This window comes from Centroberyx gerrardi, chromosome 12 (genome assembly GCF_048128805.1).
Source record: "Centroberyx gerrardi isolate f3 chromosome 12, fCenGer3.hap1.cur.20231027, whole genome shotgun sequence".
NCBI classification, from domain to species: domain Eukaryota; kingdom Metazoa; phylum Chordata; class Actinopteri; order Beryciformes; family Berycidae; genus Centroberyx; species Centroberyx gerrardi.
In genome coordinates, this window is record NC_136008.1 from 11,989,254 (window position 1) to 12,008,810 (window position 19,557).

Here is a 19,557-nt window from a genome sequence, read left to right on the forward strand (position 1 = left end):
GGATATGAAATCAGCAGTGAGAAAATGCCTGATTGATAGCGTAGTTGGGTGAAAAATAGATCAGCGCTCACGGCTAAGGAGAAGTGAGTTATGGGGAAGTGGATTGGGTCAAGGAATGTAGCCACAGGAAGGAAAAACAGAGATGGAGAGATTGGGTTAGGTGGAAAAAAAGACAAAAAGACATGGACATAACAGTTAAGTACATGAAAAGAGAATGTGCGCAAGAGATGTAGTTAGAAGTGTGATTAAAAGTTTAACAGTTTGAGGTGGAATGTAGAGTGACAGCATTCCTTAAGTTATATACACCATTACATGCTCATAAATGTTCAAATCATTTTTCACAGTATATACACACACACACACACACACACACACACACACACATACACACAGAGGCTGTTAACGAATTTGTCATGATGACGGCAGGTGTCTGCTCCAGTCATTTCAGATACATACATAGATAAAGATACATGAAACATACAGTACATTTATTTAAAAAGTATTTATTTAAACTAAACAATCACACTATATAATCTTAGCTTCTGATCAAGATTATTGCTCAATCAGTATCTGTCTGTTCAGTAAAATATAATACAATTCTATACATGATTATAAAATATTCTGAGTGGTAAAAGTGCTTATGTTTTATTATGATACAAGTCAACTACTAATACGTGTCCTAGAGAGAGGAGGGGCCCTTTACCTGTCTAAGTTTGACTCATGTGGTACAACAGAATGAGTCTGCAGGCTGGCAGGCTGAGACTGGTATTATGAAAGATCTGTGGCTGACACAGACTGAGACAGGGCGTGTCCTGTTTTCTCTAACTTAGTGATGAATAATGCTTGTATGATGGGGCTGTAAGGAATGCAAATGGAGCTGTGCAAAACCAATAGCAGGGGTCTGACTGGCAACACCTCCTTAGCTTTGTTAGCATAAAATCTAAATAAAAAGATCTAGTACGTATTCAGCAGTAACCAGCAACTAATTTGAATTTGAATAAAACAAATTAATATACTGATTTTGCTTGTGGCAAATTAAATAGCTTTGCCAATAAATCATATGGAGCCGTTCTACGTCGTTCTTGCCTCTTTTGAAAATGATACATAGAGGTAATGTCATTGAGCAGTAGTCTCTATTCTAAATGAAGATAACATTTTGATTCTAACACAAAAAAACCCACAAAAAACACAAAAATAGAAAAGGTGTTTACAATAGTGACGACTGACAATACCAGTAATAGTAGCTTTAGTAACCTGACTAAAAATGAGAACGAGCAGTTAACACCTAAGGAATAAATGATAAAATGGCTTGCTATACTGTCACCGATACATAATTCATCTTAAAAACAGGCCCTGTGAACGTTTAGGAAGAAAAACACAGTCAACACAACACCACCACATCAACCCCTTATCAGAAGTGAATACACTAGTATAATATGATACTTTCCTTTACATTTCCATATACACATACAGTATATTAATACAAAACAAACATCACAGCTTATAACAAAAAAATATATATATATAATTTACAAAAATATTCAATGTTGATAAGATATTTACAAAGGGGTGAGCTGAATTTAGCAAAACATTGAACCATTTGACTGGACCTCTGATTCTCTCAGTGGTTTGAGTCTCTCATCTCGGTGGGGTAGCCGGCAGGATGAGTGACAGATAGATCAGTGACTCTGGTTACAGGAAAATCAAATTGTTCTCTGCTCACTTTGATCTCTGCTCATAGTTGTAGCACCGTGTTCCTCTGGTTAATGTGTGCTTTGAGGATGTTTGTGAGTGAGTCTCTCCAGAGTGCAATACTTGGTCTCAGAAGTTTTTTTTTGTTCTACTTGGCATGGGTGTGTGCAATGGTGGAATTTGCGTGCGTGCGTGTGTGTGTGTGTGAGCGTGTGTGAGTAGGGACCTCTGATCAGGCATGCCAAACATGTCCTCACTGAATGCCATACTTTGTCTCCAGCTCCTCCACTGCCTGTCCCAGGTGCATCTTCCCCAGTGTATCCAACAACTCCTGCAGTAAGGGCCGGTGCAGCATCCTGCCCCGTCCTCCGCCCCCCGCCTGCGACGCCCTCTCTGCCCACACCCGCAGCATCTGGTAGTGGGCCTCCTTGCAGACCCGGTGGTCGGTCTCTGCCCGCTCGATCTCCATATCCGTCACACCCAGAGAACGCACCAGCTGCTTCACCTGCTGCACGGGCACCAGATCCAGCACGGCGTAGATCATGTCGGGGACTGGAGAGGGGAAGAAGTCGGGAGAAGGGGAGAGCGGCGTTGAGGGAAAGAGATAAGAGGAAAGGCTTAGCACAATGGGCTACTGTACGATTGTGTCTGCACATACCGTTGGGCAGGTGCACACAGACACACACACACACACACAAACACACGCGCGTACATATACACTCACTCTTGATCTCCAGGGGGACGCAGTCAGGTAGATTGGATGGCTCCTGTTCACTCACAGGGCTTAGGGGAACAGATCTGTTGCAGTTGTTCTCTGAAGACTCGCTAGTTTGCATCAGGATCTACAATGACAGCAAGGTTGAATACGCACACATTTTTTTTTTACTTACATTTTACTTTTTACAGTAACTGACAATGTACATCCATTGGAGGAAAATGACCACGGACAGTTTCTCACGTCAATGTACCTCAGTTGATTCTTGGGAGACATTGTACGGTGGGGAGGGGCTCTGCAACATCTTCTTGGCAGACTTTTTTCTGGATTTGTACGTGATGAAACCCACCAACACTACAACCACCAACCCCAGCACACCGACTCCAACCACCGCTATCGTGAGAAACCCCTTCTCGTTCTCAGGAGCTTCATAAGGAATGAGAGGAGCACATAGGGAACAAGAAGTGAAGATTAATACACACTAGAAATGTAATACTAATAGTCTAAACAGTGACAGGGTTTGCTACAGGCTTGTTGAAATTTTACTCTATTGTTACCAAACCTACAGATCGAAGACATATCTAACAATAACTGAAGTTACTGAAGATCTGACCAAGTTTCTTTGATGCTAAGCAAGAGTATACTGCTTTTAAGTGTCAACAGGGATGTGACTGGCAGGAAAATATACTGGCTAACCCTATTGGAAAGCTTGTCCTGAGCCAGTTCAGCAGGGATATAGTTTTGAAGTCCCACTGTAATCCCAGCACAGGGTCACTTGACTAAGATAGCATTGTTAGTAATGGACTTCTATGGTAAACTCGGTCTGAGGAAATCACTCTGCTCAACCTTCTGTAGGTTGAGATGAAAATATTTTTTTTCTCCGATCTGCACGATTCATGTTGGCCATGATTTCAGGCACGAAAATCCGGAATTCCATATTAATCTGGAAAAATCACATCCCTGTTTCAAGCACTGACTCACGTTTTGTAACATGAAGAGGGCAGTGACGTTGGCAGTCGGCTGTACAACTGTGGAGAAGACAGAGGAAGTTTCACAACATTGAGGCACATTCAAAGAGGAAGTGATTAACAATGGAAGCAGAGATAACACTATCGTAACAGCAGGGAATGAGCACAGACTCAGACAATTGCATGTTAACATTTGAAGTGCATTACACAACTACCATTGTTATAGACATGGCTACTTCTTGAAATAAGGTGCTTCAGCTGTCAGCAATACTTCGCCAATGATTATAATAAGGGCGTAGCTAGGAATTATTATGGGCCCTATGTACAGGAGGTGACTCTGGGCCCCCCTCCACTTTCCTCTCCTCCCCACACCACTATTATTCCATATTTGACAAATGCCTATGTCTGTCCATCCACAGCTCAAACACACCTCCACACTTCCATTTACTGATCAATTATAGCACACATTCCTGATTGAAATTATGGGTTTGGACACTGCTCAGATAGCGCTAATCAGCTGCCATAACATACTTTTTTGTTTGCAGTTTTGTAGATTTCAACCATACAGAAGAGGATTAGGGCCACATGTGAAACATTCATTTGAGTTCTGAGATTAATCTCAGAATTCTGAGTTCTGACTTTAGTCTCAGAAGTCAGCCTAATATCGAACAAGTGACCACTGCTTTAGTAAATTTTACAACGTCAGTGACCAAAATTGCATTCTCTACCTACTTCTCTCTTTGTTTGGCACCCAATGGAAAGACTGAAACAAAATCGGAACTGTGCAGCAAGTTTCAATTCAACTTACCAACTTCCCCATTAACGTGTTTAAACAGATACATCCCAAAAAGCACTTTGATAAAGGTCATATACTCACTTCTTGCATGGGAGACACTTCTTTTTGATTCTGTAGTAGTCCTTCTCACATTCACACTTCGTGTTGTGCTCCAGGGTACCTATGCCAGCAATGATCATAAAATCAGTACAACACACAGTACAGTTACAGTAGGTCTATATGGACTACACAGTTTATCATGTAAAAAAAAAGAAGAACTAGCTCTTACTTGGGCATAAAAACTACTCTTTTTGGAAACATACAAGATAAAGAGGGAGGGAAAATTAGATATTTAATTAATTTAAGTGTAATTAATTTTATTGCCAGTTCTTATCACTCACATTTCTCGGTTTGTCTTTCTCCAGCTCCACATGAAGTACATTTGAGACACTCATTTGTGTCTGAGTCAATGACACGTTTGTAGAAACCATCTTTACAGCGACAAATAGTGTTACGGTAACTTGCACATGGTGATACCTCCTCTTCAAACTCTACAGATGAAGGAAAAGTAGATCGGGAGAAGATGAGAATGATGCTGCCCTGAACGATGCTGCTGATGCTGCACTGTTAAATGCATGTAGGCAGCCAATATATTCAAAATGATCCTGAACAAGATAATAATACTGTACTTTTGCAGCGTTTACAACTTCTACATGTGGGGGAGTAGTTAATCTGATCTGTATATTCTCCTTTGGCACAGGGCAGGCACTGACTCCTCTCACGCTCTGCTTGACAGTCTGCCCCAAGCTTAAAACCTGGAAAGCATTGTTAACACAAACACCACAGTTAAGACAACGTAGAACAGATGCAGTACTTGACACAAGATCAATCTGGTGTTTGAAAAAGACATCTACCAGTGTGATAACATAAAATAGTGCCATTAATGAGCATACTCTTATGTGTCATGTGTGTTGTGCAGGAGGCCACACAATACCTGCAGGGCATTTGTTACAACAAATGCCATTTTCAGTGGGATATTCCCCAGCTGGACATTCCTTCTCCTCTGCAGACTGTGGTAATGTTAAACCCAACATGCACTGCAACACAGAATGTGTTAAGATGCCAATGCAATTAAATATTGTGAAAATTGTGAAAAATTGTCAATGTTCCACTTTCTTGAATGTCAATTTATTACAATCACAATGACAACAATACTACAATGGATTTTTAACTTTAATGCAATTTCAAAATATTTAGTAAACTACTTTCTCACCAAGAGGAGCAATGTGCCAAGAGGGGCTTTTTCATGCCATTTTCCTCTGCGGCCAACTCCCTCCATTATCTCACAGGTTTAGCTTAACTCACTCCATTTGAGGACACCTGCAAGGTGAACAATGTGTTAAACAGTCCTACCTAAAAGCCAAAGCAGAATAACTCAGTGTTGTCCAAACATATAACCTTTAGAAGTGGGAAGTGCAGAATAAAGGACATGGATATGCCAGGCTGCGGGCCCACTGCCGTAATAAAAAACGAATACATTCAATAGGATACTTATCTACCTAATTAATTACTAGTGTATTGGTGATTTTAATAAACACAAAACTGGAAATCTCACAGACTGTCAGACTAACTTTTTTGTATGCCACTCGTTTGGCCACTTCAGACTTCCCTGTTGCAATGAAATGTGATGGGATTTTAAAATTTACTAGAAAGTAGTTAAAACTTTAACTTACCACAAGCTGATAAGTTCTACAATTAAAGAGAAATAATAAAATAATAGTCTAACGTGTTCAAGAACAAAATCGCCACTAAAGTTTTTATCAAAGATTTCTTTAGTTTCGGTTTCCACGCCACATAACGCCCACTCCTAACTCAGCCTCAGATATGGATCTATCATTCCCACAGTGACACAGAGGTTTACCGTCACCTTACCTGGACAACCACTTTACTGCTAACGTCGTCTGTTAGTTCCGATCCATATCGCGACATAAATGTATATTAAATATAATGTTACTTATTTTAATCAAAGCAGAGCGACGGTCGTTGTCGACTGTAGCGGAGCGGAGGCGGGCTAAACGGGAAATAGCTGGGCACGTCACGCGCTGGTTTCAAGGAAACAGGAGACTTGATGTTTGGCAAGACAAGGTTAGGTCGTGTAGACACATGTGAGCTACGATAACAGGTGAGCGGCAGGTCTGCGGTGTGACTCACCTCATTAGCAATAGCATATGAGCTGTATAATACCTCAGGTTAAAAGATGTTGCAATTATCAAATGCAAGAAAATAGTAGTAGCCTGTATTGCTTTACAGTTTTGGATTTGTCCCGTTACATTTTAGGCATGTGACTGGAATTCCTATAAATGCAAACAGTAAGAAGAGAAAAAAAAAATGAAACAAAAAAAAACCAAAAAATCAAACATGAGCCACCACCATAATTGCATGTAGGGGCTTATAAAGAAGGACCGGACTGCAATAATAAACGCTACAAAACCGCAACTCCGGGGTGGGGTGACAGGGTATCCAGCAGGCCTGCAACCCTGTAAACTCGCGTGATCTGACCGGTACATAGAGCGAGCTCACTCAGCAGAGCAAGACAAGTGCTTCCTTAGAAAGACCACATCCTTCCTTTCAATGAGTTAAAAAAAAAAAACGTGTTCACCAACTCCTATTGTTCCTCTCTTTCTTTCATTCTCTCTCTCTCTCTCTCTCTCTCTCTCAAAGTACGGCACACACACACGCATACATAGACGTTTTAAGTAGGCTATACATTCCATACACATACATGCACGTGCGTACACTCTCACGTGCGGGCCTGAAGTTTCACACACACACACGCACGCACACACACACACACACACACACACACACACGTACACGCTGCTGTGAGGTTTGGACGCCCTCTAGGCCCAGTTCTGAGTCTGTGTACAGATTTTGGGACTCAAGTCTAAAAGGAAATGAGTTTTGTTCACTATCTGTTTACTTCATCACAGAACCGTCAACATGTTCCTGGCAAAGATTCCTTTCATGTTCTGATCTAACACACTAATACTTACAGTCGGCAGCCTAATATTGAAACCTCTAGATAAGCATGGCCTGGCTTGCTCTAACTCCTGTCCAGTCATCTCTAGAGCGTCACAGGGCCTGAGGCAGCCCCCCCTGCTGCTTCCTTGACTGTAAGTTGAAGACGGTTGACAAGGAGTCATGTGATGTGGCCAGGCGTCTGTGAAAACTGAAGTGAAGCAGGGGCTACCACAACACGACGGCTGACTGGCACGGATGCCAAGCAGTATTCAGACCTCCTGCCCCTCACTCTCCCAATCCAATTTAAACCAACAAAGCTTTATTGGCATGATAAGAACATTCTTACATTGCCAAAGAAGGCACACATTAAGGTATTACTAATATCTCAGATTAAACAAATGCAGTTATAGAAACTATAACTATTATGCTAGCGTTTTGGAACATAAATATGTTAAATAACAATAACAATACATAACAATTAGCCGGGCTAAGACTGTAATATTACAGTCTTATCCTGGCTAATTGTCCCACTGCCTGCCTCTCTGCCTGTAGTAGATTGCTAGATACTCTGCAGCTTGGGTAGATATATCTAATAGTTCACCTGGTATATTATATTTTGGTATCTGCTACATTTTCACGTCCATTATAGGATTTTATGTGCACTTTTTAGTAAGGAACTTTCCTCTTTTATCTGTGTATTTGGCATTGTGTAAGGAAAACTCTTTCTCTCTCTCTCTTGCTCTCCATCTCTTAGACACATTCAGACACTGAGCTGCTCATCAGCATAATCTCAGTTCTTAGAATAATGTTTATCTTCTCAACAGTATGAATAGGTCAGGCACTTTTCTGTAAAACCAGTTGGAGTAGAATGAGTGGTATTTGATATTTTACTTAGTTCAACTGAAATCAATTTGTCATGCACTGCTGAGGAAGAGAGAGAGTGTGAAATTAGACAGAGAGAGAGAGAAAGACAGAGAGAGAGAGAGAGAGACACACTGAGAGAGAGAGAGAGAGAGAGAGAGAGAGAGAGAGAGAACATCAGGAAGATTAGTTTGGAACCAAAAATCATGTTTTGGATGAAACGAGAGAGATGGTGACAGTGGAAAAAGTGGAGGGTGGAGGGGGGCATGTTTTTGGACTAGAGTGGTATACACAGAACCAGGGGGGTCGTCGAGAGACAGAGAGAAGGTAGAAAGAGATTGCAGAGATCAGTTAAATGGCAGGTTTTCTTATGAGTCATTGCTGACATTTTATGAATAACCCTTCTGGTCCCCTGTTCAGTCACACACTCAGAGGGTCCCAGCTTACATCTCCTCTCACCTTCTCATCCTCTTTGAGCCACGGTAAGTAGCAACGCATTTTCAACTTCAGCTGTCAGTCAAGTCTTCGATAAGAGTGTCCTGTCTAATTCCTGAGCGTGTTCAAGGATATAACTTTATAATTTTGATTTGTAAAATAATTTCCCGCCCCCAGTGTTTGTCTTGTATTAGATTTGGTGTCAGGGAAATTTTCATTGTCAGTACGACAGCACTGACACCGCTCTTGTCAGTGCGTCTGTCTTGTGTCTGTGTATCGAGTTATCACTGGGCTAACAGACAAGGCATGTCCAACATGTCAGGAAATTATTCTTTTTGCCAACAAAGATCCTACTGCACCCGTGTATATTTTTTCAGACATACAATGTAAGTTGTGTAAGTCCATTGCCAACTTCTGTGCGAATGTATTATACAACTGGTGATATCACAACTGTGGATCATCATTCGTGGGAATATTATTCATTTAATATTTTTACAAGATGCTTGTTGTTTCATTCAATGTCTCTTGATAGTATGATGAGATTGTATCTGACCCATTTAATCATTGTCGTCGTCTTCTTCTTCTTCTTCTTCTTCCTCTCTCCCTTCTTCCCAGATGCAGCCACTCTGCTATATTAGTTTAATTTTCATATTCCATCCCTCTGTGCATTCCCGACAGTGTGATAAAAATAAGCAATATTCCAGGCCAAACGATTTGTGCTGTGACAAGTGCCCACCAGGTACAGTGACTTGTATTTTGTCTTGTAATTAAGTCTTGGTGTGACAGAATTCAGTTTTAATGCAAACAGATTATAACTGTCATAAAATACTTGTGGATGTTGTGAAGAAAAACTACCGTAAGACTAATAGAGAATTTCGTAAGTCTATGATACATTATTAAACTACTGTCTGTATTTCAGGTTCCTTCATGAAAGAACGAAGTGAATTCAACTGTTACATAAAATGTTTACCCTGCAAAGGTGAACGATTCACATCTACCTACAACGTGCAACAGAACTGCATTTTCTGCAATGACTGCAAAGCGAGCCGTGAGTGACTTTGCAAGTGTGTGTATTGGGAGTGTCAGTGTGTGTGTGTGTGTGTGTGTGTGTGTGTGTGTGTATGTGTGACCTACCTGAACCATCTAAAAGTCCTACTTTCAGCACATACAAACTACAACAGTACCAACCTTGATAATAGTAATAATGTTAGGTCTATGTGCCACCTTGCTGCCCTATAATACATCCATTATAACCCCAGACACAGAAAATAAAAGTTAAAAACCTCCACATTTGCCATAATTCATATGTGTAAGATTTTTATACTGAATAAGACGTGCAAGTAAAAGGAGAACACAGAAATATCCCCGAATGTTATAGGTGACTACAGATCCCCAGAGCAGTAGATATCATTAGTGGATCTGTTTTTTATTTTGAGGCGTGTGTGAAGTGAAAATGTTCTACCATAGTGAAGTAATCTATAATTGTAGCATGGTGACCCCTTTTGAAACATTGTTTCCCCTAATGTTAGTTTCGTGTGTTCATATGAGTGCACATCTGTGTGTGGCTGTGTCTTGTGTGTGTTTTGTATGATTCATTATCTCTCAGCGGTCAAAACCAGTTTCTTGGACCAATTACTGTACAAAGCCCCAAAGGCAGAATCATGGTAGTTGCTGAACTCTGTCTCTGGGTCATACTTTCAGAGAAGTGTAGCCATGGAAACCTATATGCAAGGGATTTCCCCATCCTGTGTGTCACGGTGGGATACAGTCAGAGAGAGACAGAAGGGAGGGGGGTCTGAGAAACCCTGAGTCAGCCACGTAAGGGGGTTTGGGATGGGTATGGGCCGGGTGGGATTCAGCAGTAGAGGTTCATGCTTTAATAAATGTCAATATTATCAGCATCAGCAGCACATCCCACCACTGGTGGTGGGGACATGAGGAGGTTGATAGTGGTAGACCATCGTCATGTCAGTGGAAAAAAAAAAAATAGTAAAGAGATAAACATCGGAAACTGTACCAGACAGAAATGTCATACTTGATGTTATTTCTCAGGTCTATGATCTGCTACAGGTGAGCAAAAATAGAGTCTGTTTGCTTATTTTTAAATGTCAGAGTGGAAATTGGGGTAAACACAGAAGTGAGAGAAGTTATATGATTCTGAATTTTGGGGACTTGTAGGTGGAAAATACGCCTTTTGAAACTTTCTGTACTTATTCTAATCTAATCTAAAGGGCAACCATATTTTATTCCAATGTTTACAAACATTACAAATGTAAACAAACCTTTTGAAATCTCAAGATACATGTAGAACTCGTGGATAGCTGTCACATATTGTCAGTATTTGTGTCAAAACTCAGACAATCACATAAAGCGAAAAAAAAATGTCTTCAAGCCAATAAACTGCTGTGCAAGCTAAACTAATATCGGGGGGAAAGTTTTTAATGAATATGAAAAAGATCCTGGCAGACACTGCTATTGCAATACAACACTATAAACATTTATTCACTCATATTTTGGTCCAGTCAGACCTTCATCAGAGTTCATACATTGATGCTTTCATACTTCATTCTAATGTACCTGCGCTAATAAGGTTTGGATGTTTTTTCCATCATTCTGGGAAACAGTGTTTCAAAAGGGGGCGCCACTCTGCAATTACAGATTGGACTATTATACTTTTACACTGTCATATTAATATTTCACTACAGTCGAACGTTTTCACTTCTACTTAAAATCAAGTGAAAAGAGAATTACCTACAGTGGTCAATAAAGTATCATATAGTTACACGATTTACTTGCAGATTTAATGATAATCTTGTCTAAAGATCAGATCAGATTAGAGTAGATTGACCTTTAATGACGCCCATGGGGAAATTGGGTTGTCAGCATCAGATAAGCTAAGAATAACAAGGCGATAGAGAGTACTGAAGATAATACAACATGTAATCACGCCAACCAAACATGCTGATAATGTGGATCAAGTTTTCTGTGAACTATGACCATCGACTTAAAGCCATTACTGTTATTGCTGGTGTCATTGTTGTAGTCTGTATGTGTTAGAAGTGTGATTTTTAGATTAAGGACTGGCTATTAAAGCATATGCAAATGGACAGAGACCAAATAAAAGGCTGTAGATTTGTGATGACTATGGTTCCATGGAGTAGCTGATTTCAGTAGTTGCCTGTCTGCTTGTTCATGAACTAATGTGAAAGTATGTGTGCTAAAACATTCTCTAAGAATGAAAATGTTTCATCAAAGTAAAATACTGCTTTGAATGAGAAATACCAGCTGTGTGTGTGTGTGTGTGTGTGTGTGTTGTAGATGGTAAGTTAGTTAAAACCATAATCTCTACCTGTGTCATGCCCTGTTATGAGTCATTTAGACTCTGCTGTTTTCTCATATTCTGAATCATTTAGTGTTTTAAAGACAACCTGCGTGCATGTGTGTGTGTGGATTCGTTACACACATATGCATATACAGGAATATACTATACATTTCAAGACCATTGTTACCAAATGTGCTTTTGTTACAACAGATCAGGAGTTGAAGTCAGCGTGCAATACCACTCACAATGCAGAGTGCAGATGTGAGCCTGGCTACAGATGCACAGGACCCCTTTGTCTCGGCTGTGAGCGGACATCAAGCACCACTCACCTCTCCACCACAGGTAGGCTACTCAACCAAAATGGCAGCAATTTTTTTTGTATTGTGCATTAAGTAATTTTTAATTTGTGTAACTTTTAATAAATAAATAGCCTAAACCCAGACAGGTTGAATCAAGACCACGATGCGAATCTTATTCCGCTTATCACCAAATTCATTGAACCTTTCACAAGAAATATTGATTTAAAATGGTTTTATTACATTCCAAAGTCATTTTCAAGCTTCTGCCAAAAAAGAAAAAAAGAGTTCAGCAGGACTGCAACCATAGCAACGTCTGTAGCTTGCACTGTAACACCAGAGAGAGAACTGTAACCATAGCAACGTCAACAAATCTGGTAAGATTGTTGTTCAGCCTCTAACCAGCAGTAAAAAAACGTTTTGTGCTCGCCAAATAAATTGGGAAAACCTTCCATGTTTCTAATCTTGGTTAGCCAAGTGTTTGTCTGCAGGCAGTAAATCAACAAAACGGTCCGGACTTCTTGACTGCGGAGTGATATGATTAAATATGAAACAGCGCCCTGTTATTCAGAAATAAAGGAGTCAGAATGTGTTCAAAGCACTAGTGCTCAATCCTGATGACCGGCTCTCTGTACATTGCCCTTTACTTATACTGTACTGTTAGTATGGTTTTATATTCCCATTTAACTATTATGTGTGAATGCCCATTTGTCAAGAGAGCTGATAAGTTCACTTACTCTCTTCCTCTACCCAGTCACCAAACCTGGAACAACCAACACACTTGGAACAGCCAAACCTGGAACAACCAACACACTTGGAACAGCCAAGCCTGCAACAGCCAAGCCTACTCCAAGCAAAGGTGAAGTAAACTAATAGCACTGTATATAAAAACAAGGAAATTATTAAATTGACCCTTGAGTGAGTGTTAACGTCAATTTCACAACGATGTCTCTCAGCTCCTGCAGAAAATAATAAGTGGTTCCTGGTGGCAGTTGGTGTTGTGTGTGGGGTAACCGTAATCGCTGTGGCCACAAAACTCAGGCCTTCTCTGCGATGGATCAGATCAGAGCACGGTTAGTACCATTCACTAAAATGAAGCCTGCAATAATACAATACAATACAGTGCTTTTATCCGGCATGTACATCCGTATCGAATTGTGCAAAGACGTGAATTTGCATATCTTAATTGATTATTATGTCTCACATATTTAATCTAATGCCTGCAAACACCTTCCCTTCTTCTCTTGTTGTTAACGGGCTCATCAGGCTGCTTTGCCCCCGAAAAGACTCCACCGACCGGCACAGAGGAGGAAAAAGTGTCCATGCCTGTCCAGGAGATGTGTGGGAAATGTGACCAACCTATTGCCTAATGGAAAGACAAGATGGGTGTTGATTGCGGGAATGATCTAACCTGAACTTGGATTAGCAAGATGTTAACAGGTGGACATTTAGTGACACAGAGCGCATGCAAAACGTCTCTCATTCCTTAGGACATTTAAGACAGATAGAGCCAAATGTCATTCCAGTCCATGCTGTTGAATGGAAATACTGAAACGTTTGTAACGGATTTTTCAGGCCTGTTGCTGTTGCCTAAGAGGAAACTTGACCATGATGTTTCCATTCAACATCCGGGACATTAAGATCATGAAAGGGTGTGAAAAGAGAACATAGAGATAAAGTCTGAAACTGTGGGTTAGAAATGCTATGTTGCTATATGGCTGTATGTACTATGGTACACAACAATGTTGAAGATGGTCACATCTTTACAATTATCGATATTTGTGTATATAGATAGATTTTTGAAACAGAACTGTTTTGTAAAGGGACTTTTTAATCACTTCAATCACTAATAAACTACATTTCTACTTCGAATGTTCTTTATTTAAAATAACATTTAATTGTAATCAAAATGCCAATTACTTGTGCAAAACAAACATCCATGTTAACCTAACTAGCTAGAGCTGACAAAGTGAGCTTATTAAAGAGTATAGTACATTCTTAACTTATAACTTACAAAAGGGATCACCTTCCAGCTGCTCTTCCCAGAATGAAAACACTTGACACTGGAGTATAAATCAATGTTCGGGTATACTTTCGTTCTTGCTCGGTGACTATGGTCTGGTGTGCAGTGGGCGCCGCGAGTTTCCCCAGCTCCTGTAGAGACGGTGTCACTGTAGAGTGCTGTGATCCCTCCACAGCTTGCCAGAGGAAGATGAAGATGCTAAATCTCTTCCACACTCATCTGTGGATGTTTTACGATTCCTTCCTTTGAGAGAATGCTTTTAGGATAGGTCTAGATTATCAGTGGTCACAACCACTTACACAAATCTCCTGGGATTGTTATCATGCATCATAGCGCCTCCTCTTTGGACATGTGGCAGTCCTTCCCCTGCTCCTGAGAGGGGAAGAATACTCTGTCCACCTCTCCATTCCTCTCCTCCTCAGACAGGTGAACGGAGGGAGAGGGCGTGGGGTGAAACACAGGACAGTCTCTTTCTTCTTCTTCTTCTTCTTCTTCTTCTTCTTCATTGCTCGCTGCCTTTCTCGTCTTCTCCCCCTGTCTGGCCGTCGGATCAGCTTGGCCAGTAAACTGACTGAGCAAGCTAAAGATGACCGTCCCTGGATTGTGGACATGGACTTGACCTGAGAGAGACATTAATAGACAAAAGGGTGTAAATAAAGAAATACCCAGTTTTTCCACACAAATTGACCTGTAGTTGTGCACTACGATATATAGATTAGGACAACTGATCACAAGTCAAACTCATAACAGTAAGACAGCTGCATCTTTACAGTTTGTTTTATTTTCTTAAGAGTAAAGATATTTCACATAAAAAAATATATCTTCATTTCATTCATCAGTACCCAGAGTGGCTGCTGCAAGAGGACTAGATGGGTCTCTGGGGTATTGGTGAGTTGGCTCCTTAGCCTTGTGAGATGAAGCATCTCTCCCTCCCTAAAGAAGAGCACATCAATCAGTTTGGGGAAAACATGTAAGAGAAACAAAACCAGATCTGTAAATCAAATTTGCACTAAAAACCTTCAAATTAGCCACTTACCTCGTTACACAGCTTTACAATAGCTGGAAATCAGAAGATGAAATTAATGAATGATAGAAAATAAACAATTTTCTTCATACTGATTGCACTTATTCATCAATGATGAATCATAGTGTATATGAGTTAGATAACATTGTTCTTAAACATTTCTGCAACGCTCATGACAAATCGCTAATCACACAACTTAGAGGCCTTAAGTGATTTCTTTATTGTTTCCCGTTGAGCACTTTTAAGTGTTCAAGGCTGCTATCGATCAAACAGCTGAGTCACTGGAAACTGAACCTGTCCTGGAGAGATGTAAACACCATCTCACCTAGCTTGAAACATGTTTCATCTCCTGGGCGACGGACATAGAACAGGATCACCAGGGCGATGCACCCGATGGCCACCACTGGACACAAGATGGCTGCCAGCTCTTTGCTCGTCTTGTCTGAGAGAGAGAGAGAGTGGAAAATCTCAACATTACTGGAATTTCTAACCAACTGACTGTTTTAAAACAGTGAATATCAATTAAACACACACACTCACCATTGTTGCGACTTGTTGCATTTCTTCCTGGAGCGACTAGCGGAGAGCCACAGCTGTGTAAGATAAGAGTGAGGTCTTGAATAAATACACTGACACATTTTAAGTACCATTTATGAGGCTAGACTAAAATATCTGTAATACCAGATGCTGAAATAATCCCAATCTCATATTAGTTTGATTTCAAATGATTCAGATTTTGCGTCTCCAGTCTGTGAGGTGTTTATTGTTTCACTGCAGAAGTGTAAGACTCACTTGGGAGAGTGGCAGGATGTGGTGGAAGTGCTGCTGTGTCCTGAGGAAGCTTGAGTCTGGTTAATACGGCCTGAGGTCACAGCCGGTGCCACTGGAACACAGAAGAACAAAAAAACTAACACCATGCCATTAAATGGACAAAAGAAAAGTTGATGGCCATAATCTGTTCTGTTAAGTAGCTATGGAGAGCTCAGGGTGAGTCTTGTGTCATGGCGATCCGTTGTCCTCTCTTCCCCTCTTCCCCCCTCCCATTGCCACCTAACACTGAAATATCAGCACCACCAACAGCACAGTATGTACTCTGGACTTCTCTACTGGGCCCCTTAACACAAGTGCTGCATAGCCCTTGGCATCATTTTTGAACATTTTCTTATGTCAAAGGATTATTTTGTCTTCCATGAGGCCCCATGGTGTGGTTGAAATGGTTGAAACTGTAAAAACATGCCACTGCTCAGTATTTACCGGTTGTGGTTGTCACACGGATCTTCTCGCAGTATTTGCAGTTTTGTGTGAGTGTGTCTGTGTCGGTGCACCTGAAACCAGCCTCACAGCGACACCTGACGTTGGTTGTACTGGTGCAGTTCTGAACCACTTCCAGATGATAACCTGAGACAGACAGAGCAACAACAGAGCCCTCTGGTGAGTGTAAGCATTGGCACAGCTCGTTTATAGAAATGTAGTTTATGGAAGATGACTGTTATCATCATAATTCTGACAGGGAGTGATGAAATTGTCAACTAGATAGTAGAAATAATGGCAGGAGAGTGGCTTTACCAGATCTACAGTCTCTGAAGCAGTAGTGGCAGCTGGGTTCACGGTTCGGGCCAGATGTGTAGGTGCCGCCGGGACAGGGCTTACAGTCACCACAAGACGACTGGTACTCACCTGAAAGAAAGAAAGGAACGGAAAGAATGACGAATGGGGGGCGTGGTGAACTGTTGGCAGTGCAGTGGCTGAGCGGAGAACAACAGGGTGACAGGGAGAGCAGAGAGAGACTGTTGGCCCAGAGTGCATATTAATGAAGGATGTGGTCATACGACAGAGAGAGAGCTGTGCGTGCACTATGCGTCATTTTTCATCAAGACAGGCAGACAGGCAGAGAGAAAGACAGACAGAAAGAGAAAGATAGAAATGTCGCAGTGTTTTTAGTCACACTTCTTTCCAAACATTAATCACTGCTGATTGAGATGATAAAAACAACGAGAAGAGTGAGTCAAAGTCAGATGAGGAGCAGACAGAGGGAGAAAAACAGGGGGAAATATAGGAATAAAAAAAAAGCCCACCCAAGGGGAATATTAGCATATTTTTCTTACCTGGCAGACACATGCTACACTCTCCGTCATCCACATTGTCATTCTGGCGCCCCTGTGTGTGTTAACACATGAACACAGCTAGCTAAACACCACTACAACACCACCACAAAGGCTTGTCTAACTCATCATACAGGTCATGTTCAGCAAAATGACAAATACTAATTTTAGTGTGTATAGCTTTGACAGTGAGTGTTATTTCTTATACTTTAAAAATCAAATGACAAGAGGTTTTACAGTGAATCATACGATGAATTAGGCAGATAAAGTGAGGAGGGAAATGGTTACCAGGGGAGAGGTGAGCCCCGACTGTGCAGAGAGCATCAGGACAGCCACAAAGCACCGCATCACTTCCATCCTATGAAGAAGTATTTAAAAAACGTCAATAATATGTCTATGAATGGCAGACAACACTGTGAAAGGCAGTGCAAGTTTTGTGAGAGCACCACAACACTTGCTTATATCATTAAATAGGTATTCTTAGGGTGAGACATTAAAATATAACAAAAATTAAAATGTTTTTTACCTTCAGAAAAGATGCACCTATTTTTCTCCCCTTGTTATTTTGTCAACCAACTTCCTCAAGGTGTGCCTCTCTCTCTCTCTCTCTCTGTCTATCTTCTCTCTTCTCTACCCATCTTCTGTGTCATTATTTCCTTACCTGTTACATCTTCCTGTCTTCCTGTCTCTCCCGCCCACTGCGTTCTACCCGTTTTGCTCTGTCCTGTTTACAACTTCGACTGTTTCTCATGCAGCCCCATCAGCGCTCTGACTAACATTTCTGTACCGAAGCCTCATCACTTTCCGTGCGAAGTGTAAGACTTAAAGAGAAGCAAAGAGCTATTTGCTGTGCTGTTGACTGTTGAGATCAAATCTTTTCAACAGTGACAGTTGCTGTTTTGATTTTCACAAGGTTGTCTGATAACAAAGAATCCCCAGGCCCATTATTTGCTATCGTATTTAAATAGTTTTAATACATTTACTACACATGAAAATAATTGAAAACCCAATTATCTTCAGTAAAAGTAGAGGTTAGAGTAAAATGGAACCTATAAAGTTCATTTAACAGACTTCTCTTTTAAGTTTATTAATAACAGTTTAGACTAGTGGTACGCTTCTTGCAGCCATATTTTTAACTTTTACAAAGTTTCAACCTGTCCTGTGAACATTTTTGTGTGTTGTATGCACGAGTATGAGGGAAAAAACAAAATAAGAAAGTAACCCAATTCATTACACGTAATCTTGTTGCTCAGCTGCATCTTTTATTCTTTCCATCTCCCTTGACACATTACAGAGCTCTGCAGTGAAGCTTTAGCTGAACCGGCTTTGTTTTGACGTTTAAAGCTGCAGTCTAGTCACACACACGAAGCACTCAGTCACTGTAATGAACACGAGAGCTTACAGTCAAATTGTTGTGTGGCACAAAACATTACATTTCTACATTTCAAAAGTATTTAGTGATAAGGCTTTCTCTTTCTTCTGCAGAGGTATGGAGAAGTAAAAAGAAACGACACTTTTTTGGCCCTTATCCACCACAATTTCCAGTGAAAAGCTAAATGGACCGATCAAGTCGTTCCGCTCTTGCAGACTCCTTTTGGGGTTATGCACATGGTGTGTGACTGTGGACATACTTGTATTGCAGTCTTTAAACATAAATATATCCAAAGCTATTTCCTTGACACATTATTATTATCATCAAAGCCATCATACAGTCATTTTTGCTAAAGCATTTGCATTTCAATATTTTTTTTTACATTTGAGTTGTTTTTAAAATGACTTTACTTAGCAACTACATGCACTCATGAAGAAAGTGTCCTACTGAAAAAGCCCCTCAATTATTTATTTAAATATTTACAGTTTTTTTGAGGCGATTATTGTCAAATTTTAACTTACTTCACCCAACAGTACCTAATAGGCTATTAAAGGTAAAGATGATAACAATTGGATACTTTATGTTTCTGACTTCTTCATGTTGTGCAGCTGCCGTAGCAAAAGTCTTTTTAAAAACACTCACTTTATACAGAACGCCCAAAAACATACACACTGGCACATGCATACATAGAGACTCACTCAGTGCGTGAAAATAAAACTATACAAAGGGGAAAGGATGTGTTGTATTTCTCACACAATATATCTCTGGCATCCTCCTTCTATTCAATCACAAGCAAAAGATTACGATCAGCATTCAACCGATTCCTAGTACCACACATGCACGTCATTTTATGTAAGCTTCAAATCTGTTTGTCCTCATCGCTTTATTATTGAAATGGAGCATTGAAGTGTGAATAGCTGTAATACAAGTAATACAATTCACCTGGTTCAA

The 19,557-nt window shown here is 40.5% G+C and overlaps 3 protein-coding genes across 4 annotated transcripts; 1 reads left to right on the plus strand and 2 right to left on the minus strand.

The window, feature by feature from the left end:
- Positions 1-486: 486 nt before the first annotated feature.
- tnfrsf1a (tumor necrosis factor receptor superfamily, member 1a) lies at positions 487-5,517 on the minus strand. The gene is made up of 9 exons (XM_078287033.1): positions 5,424-5,517; positions 5,145-5,247; positions 4,840-4,965; positions 4,552-4,701; positions 4,253-4,331; positions 3,389-3,435; positions 2,661-2,833; positions 2,417-2,534; positions 487-2,244 (listed from the first exon to the last, which is right to left on the minus strand). Exons 1-9 carry the CDS (start codon positions 5,487-5,489, stop codon positions 1,946-1,948), a joined length of 1,161 nt encoding a protein of 386 aa, XP_078143159.1. The 5' UTR covers positions 5,490-5,517; the 3' UTR covers positions 487-1,945.
- A 691-nt stretch (positions 5,518-6,208) lies between these two features.
- On the plus strand, positions 6,209-13,899 carry LOC139919550 (uncharacterized). 2 transcript variants are annotated; one of them, XM_078287037.1, is made up of 8 exons: positions 6,209-6,332; positions 8,453-8,514; positions 9,083-9,206; positions 9,387-9,515; positions 12,000-12,131; positions 12,840-12,944; positions 13,042-13,158; positions 13,352-13,899. In XM_078287037.1, the coding sequence occupies exons 3-8, from the start codon at positions 9,083-9,085 to the stop codon at positions 13,453-13,455; spliced, it is 711 nt and encodes a 236-aa protein (XP_078143163.1). In that variant the 5' UTR covers positions 6,209-6,332; positions 8,453-8,514; the 3' UTR covers positions 13,456-13,899. The 2 variants fall into 2 exon arrangements, with proteins under 2 accessions (XP_078143163.1, XP_078143164.1); XM_078287038.1 differs by lacking the exon at positions 6,209-6,332 and having other exon boundaries at positions 7,892-8,514.
- Positions 13,899-17,883, minus strand: LOC139919528 (uncharacterized). Its single transcript, XM_078287036.1, has 11 exons — positions 17,761-17,883; positions 17,523-17,592; positions 17,238-17,289; positions 16,699-16,809; positions 16,387-16,530; positions 15,925-16,015; positions 15,673-15,725; positions 15,458-15,574; positions 15,145-15,167; positions 14,951-15,041; positions 13,899-14,728 (listed from the first exon to the last, which is right to left on the minus strand). Exons 2-11 carry the CDS (start codon positions 17,589-17,591, stop codon positions 14,436-14,438), a joined length of 1,044 nt encoding a protein of 347 aa, XP_078143162.1. The 5' UTR covers position 17,592; positions 17,761-17,883; the 3' UTR covers positions 13,899-14,435.
- Positions 17,884-19,557: the final 1,674 nt, after the last annotated feature.

What these genes read in the sequence shown, in the direction of transcription:
- LOC139919550 (XM_078287037.1), top strand. Translation starts at nt 9,083, where the DNA reads ATGCAGCCACTCTGCTATATTAGTTTAATTTTCATATTCCATCCCTCT. An exon ending in CAAGCCTACTCCAAGCAAAG is followed by an intron (nt 12,945 to 13,041) that starts GTGAAGTAAACT and finishes GATGTCTCTCAG; the next exon opens with CTCCTGCAGAAAATAATAAG. An exon ending in ATGGATCAGATCAGAGCACG is followed by an intron (nt 13,159 to 13,351) that starts GTTAGTACCATT and finishes CGGGCTCATCAG; the next exon opens with GCTGCTTTGCCCCCGAAAAG.
- LOC139919528 (XM_078287036.1), bottom strand. Translation starts at nt 17,591, where the DNA reads ATGGAAGTGATGCGGTGCTTTGTGGCTGTCCTGATGCTCTCTGCACAG. An exon ending in GTGTAGCATGTGTCTGCCAG is followed by an intron (nt 16,810 to 17,237) that starts GTAAGAAAAATA and finishes TCTTTCTTTCAG; the next exon opens with GTGAGTACCAGTCGTCTTGT. An exon ending in TTGTAAAGCTGTGTAACGAG is followed by an intron (nt 15,042 to 15,144) that starts GTAAGTGGCTAA and finishes GCTCTTCTTTAG; the next exon opens with GGAGGGAGAGATGCTTCATC.
- tnfrsf1a (XM_078287033.1), bottom strand. Translation starts at nt 5,489, where the DNA reads ATGGAGGGAGTTGGCCGCAGAGGAAAATGGCATGAAAAAGCCCCTCTT. An exon ending in TTGTAACAAATGCCCTGCAG is followed by an intron (nt 4,966 to 5,144) that starts GTATTGTGTGGC and finishes AATGCTTTCCAG; the next exon opens with GTTTTAAGCTTGGGGCAGAC. An exon ending in CGTCCCCCTGGAGATCAAGA is followed by an intron (nt 2,245 to 2,416) that starts GTGAGTGTATAT and finishes TCCCCTCTCCAG; the next exon opens with TCCCCGACATGATCTACGCC.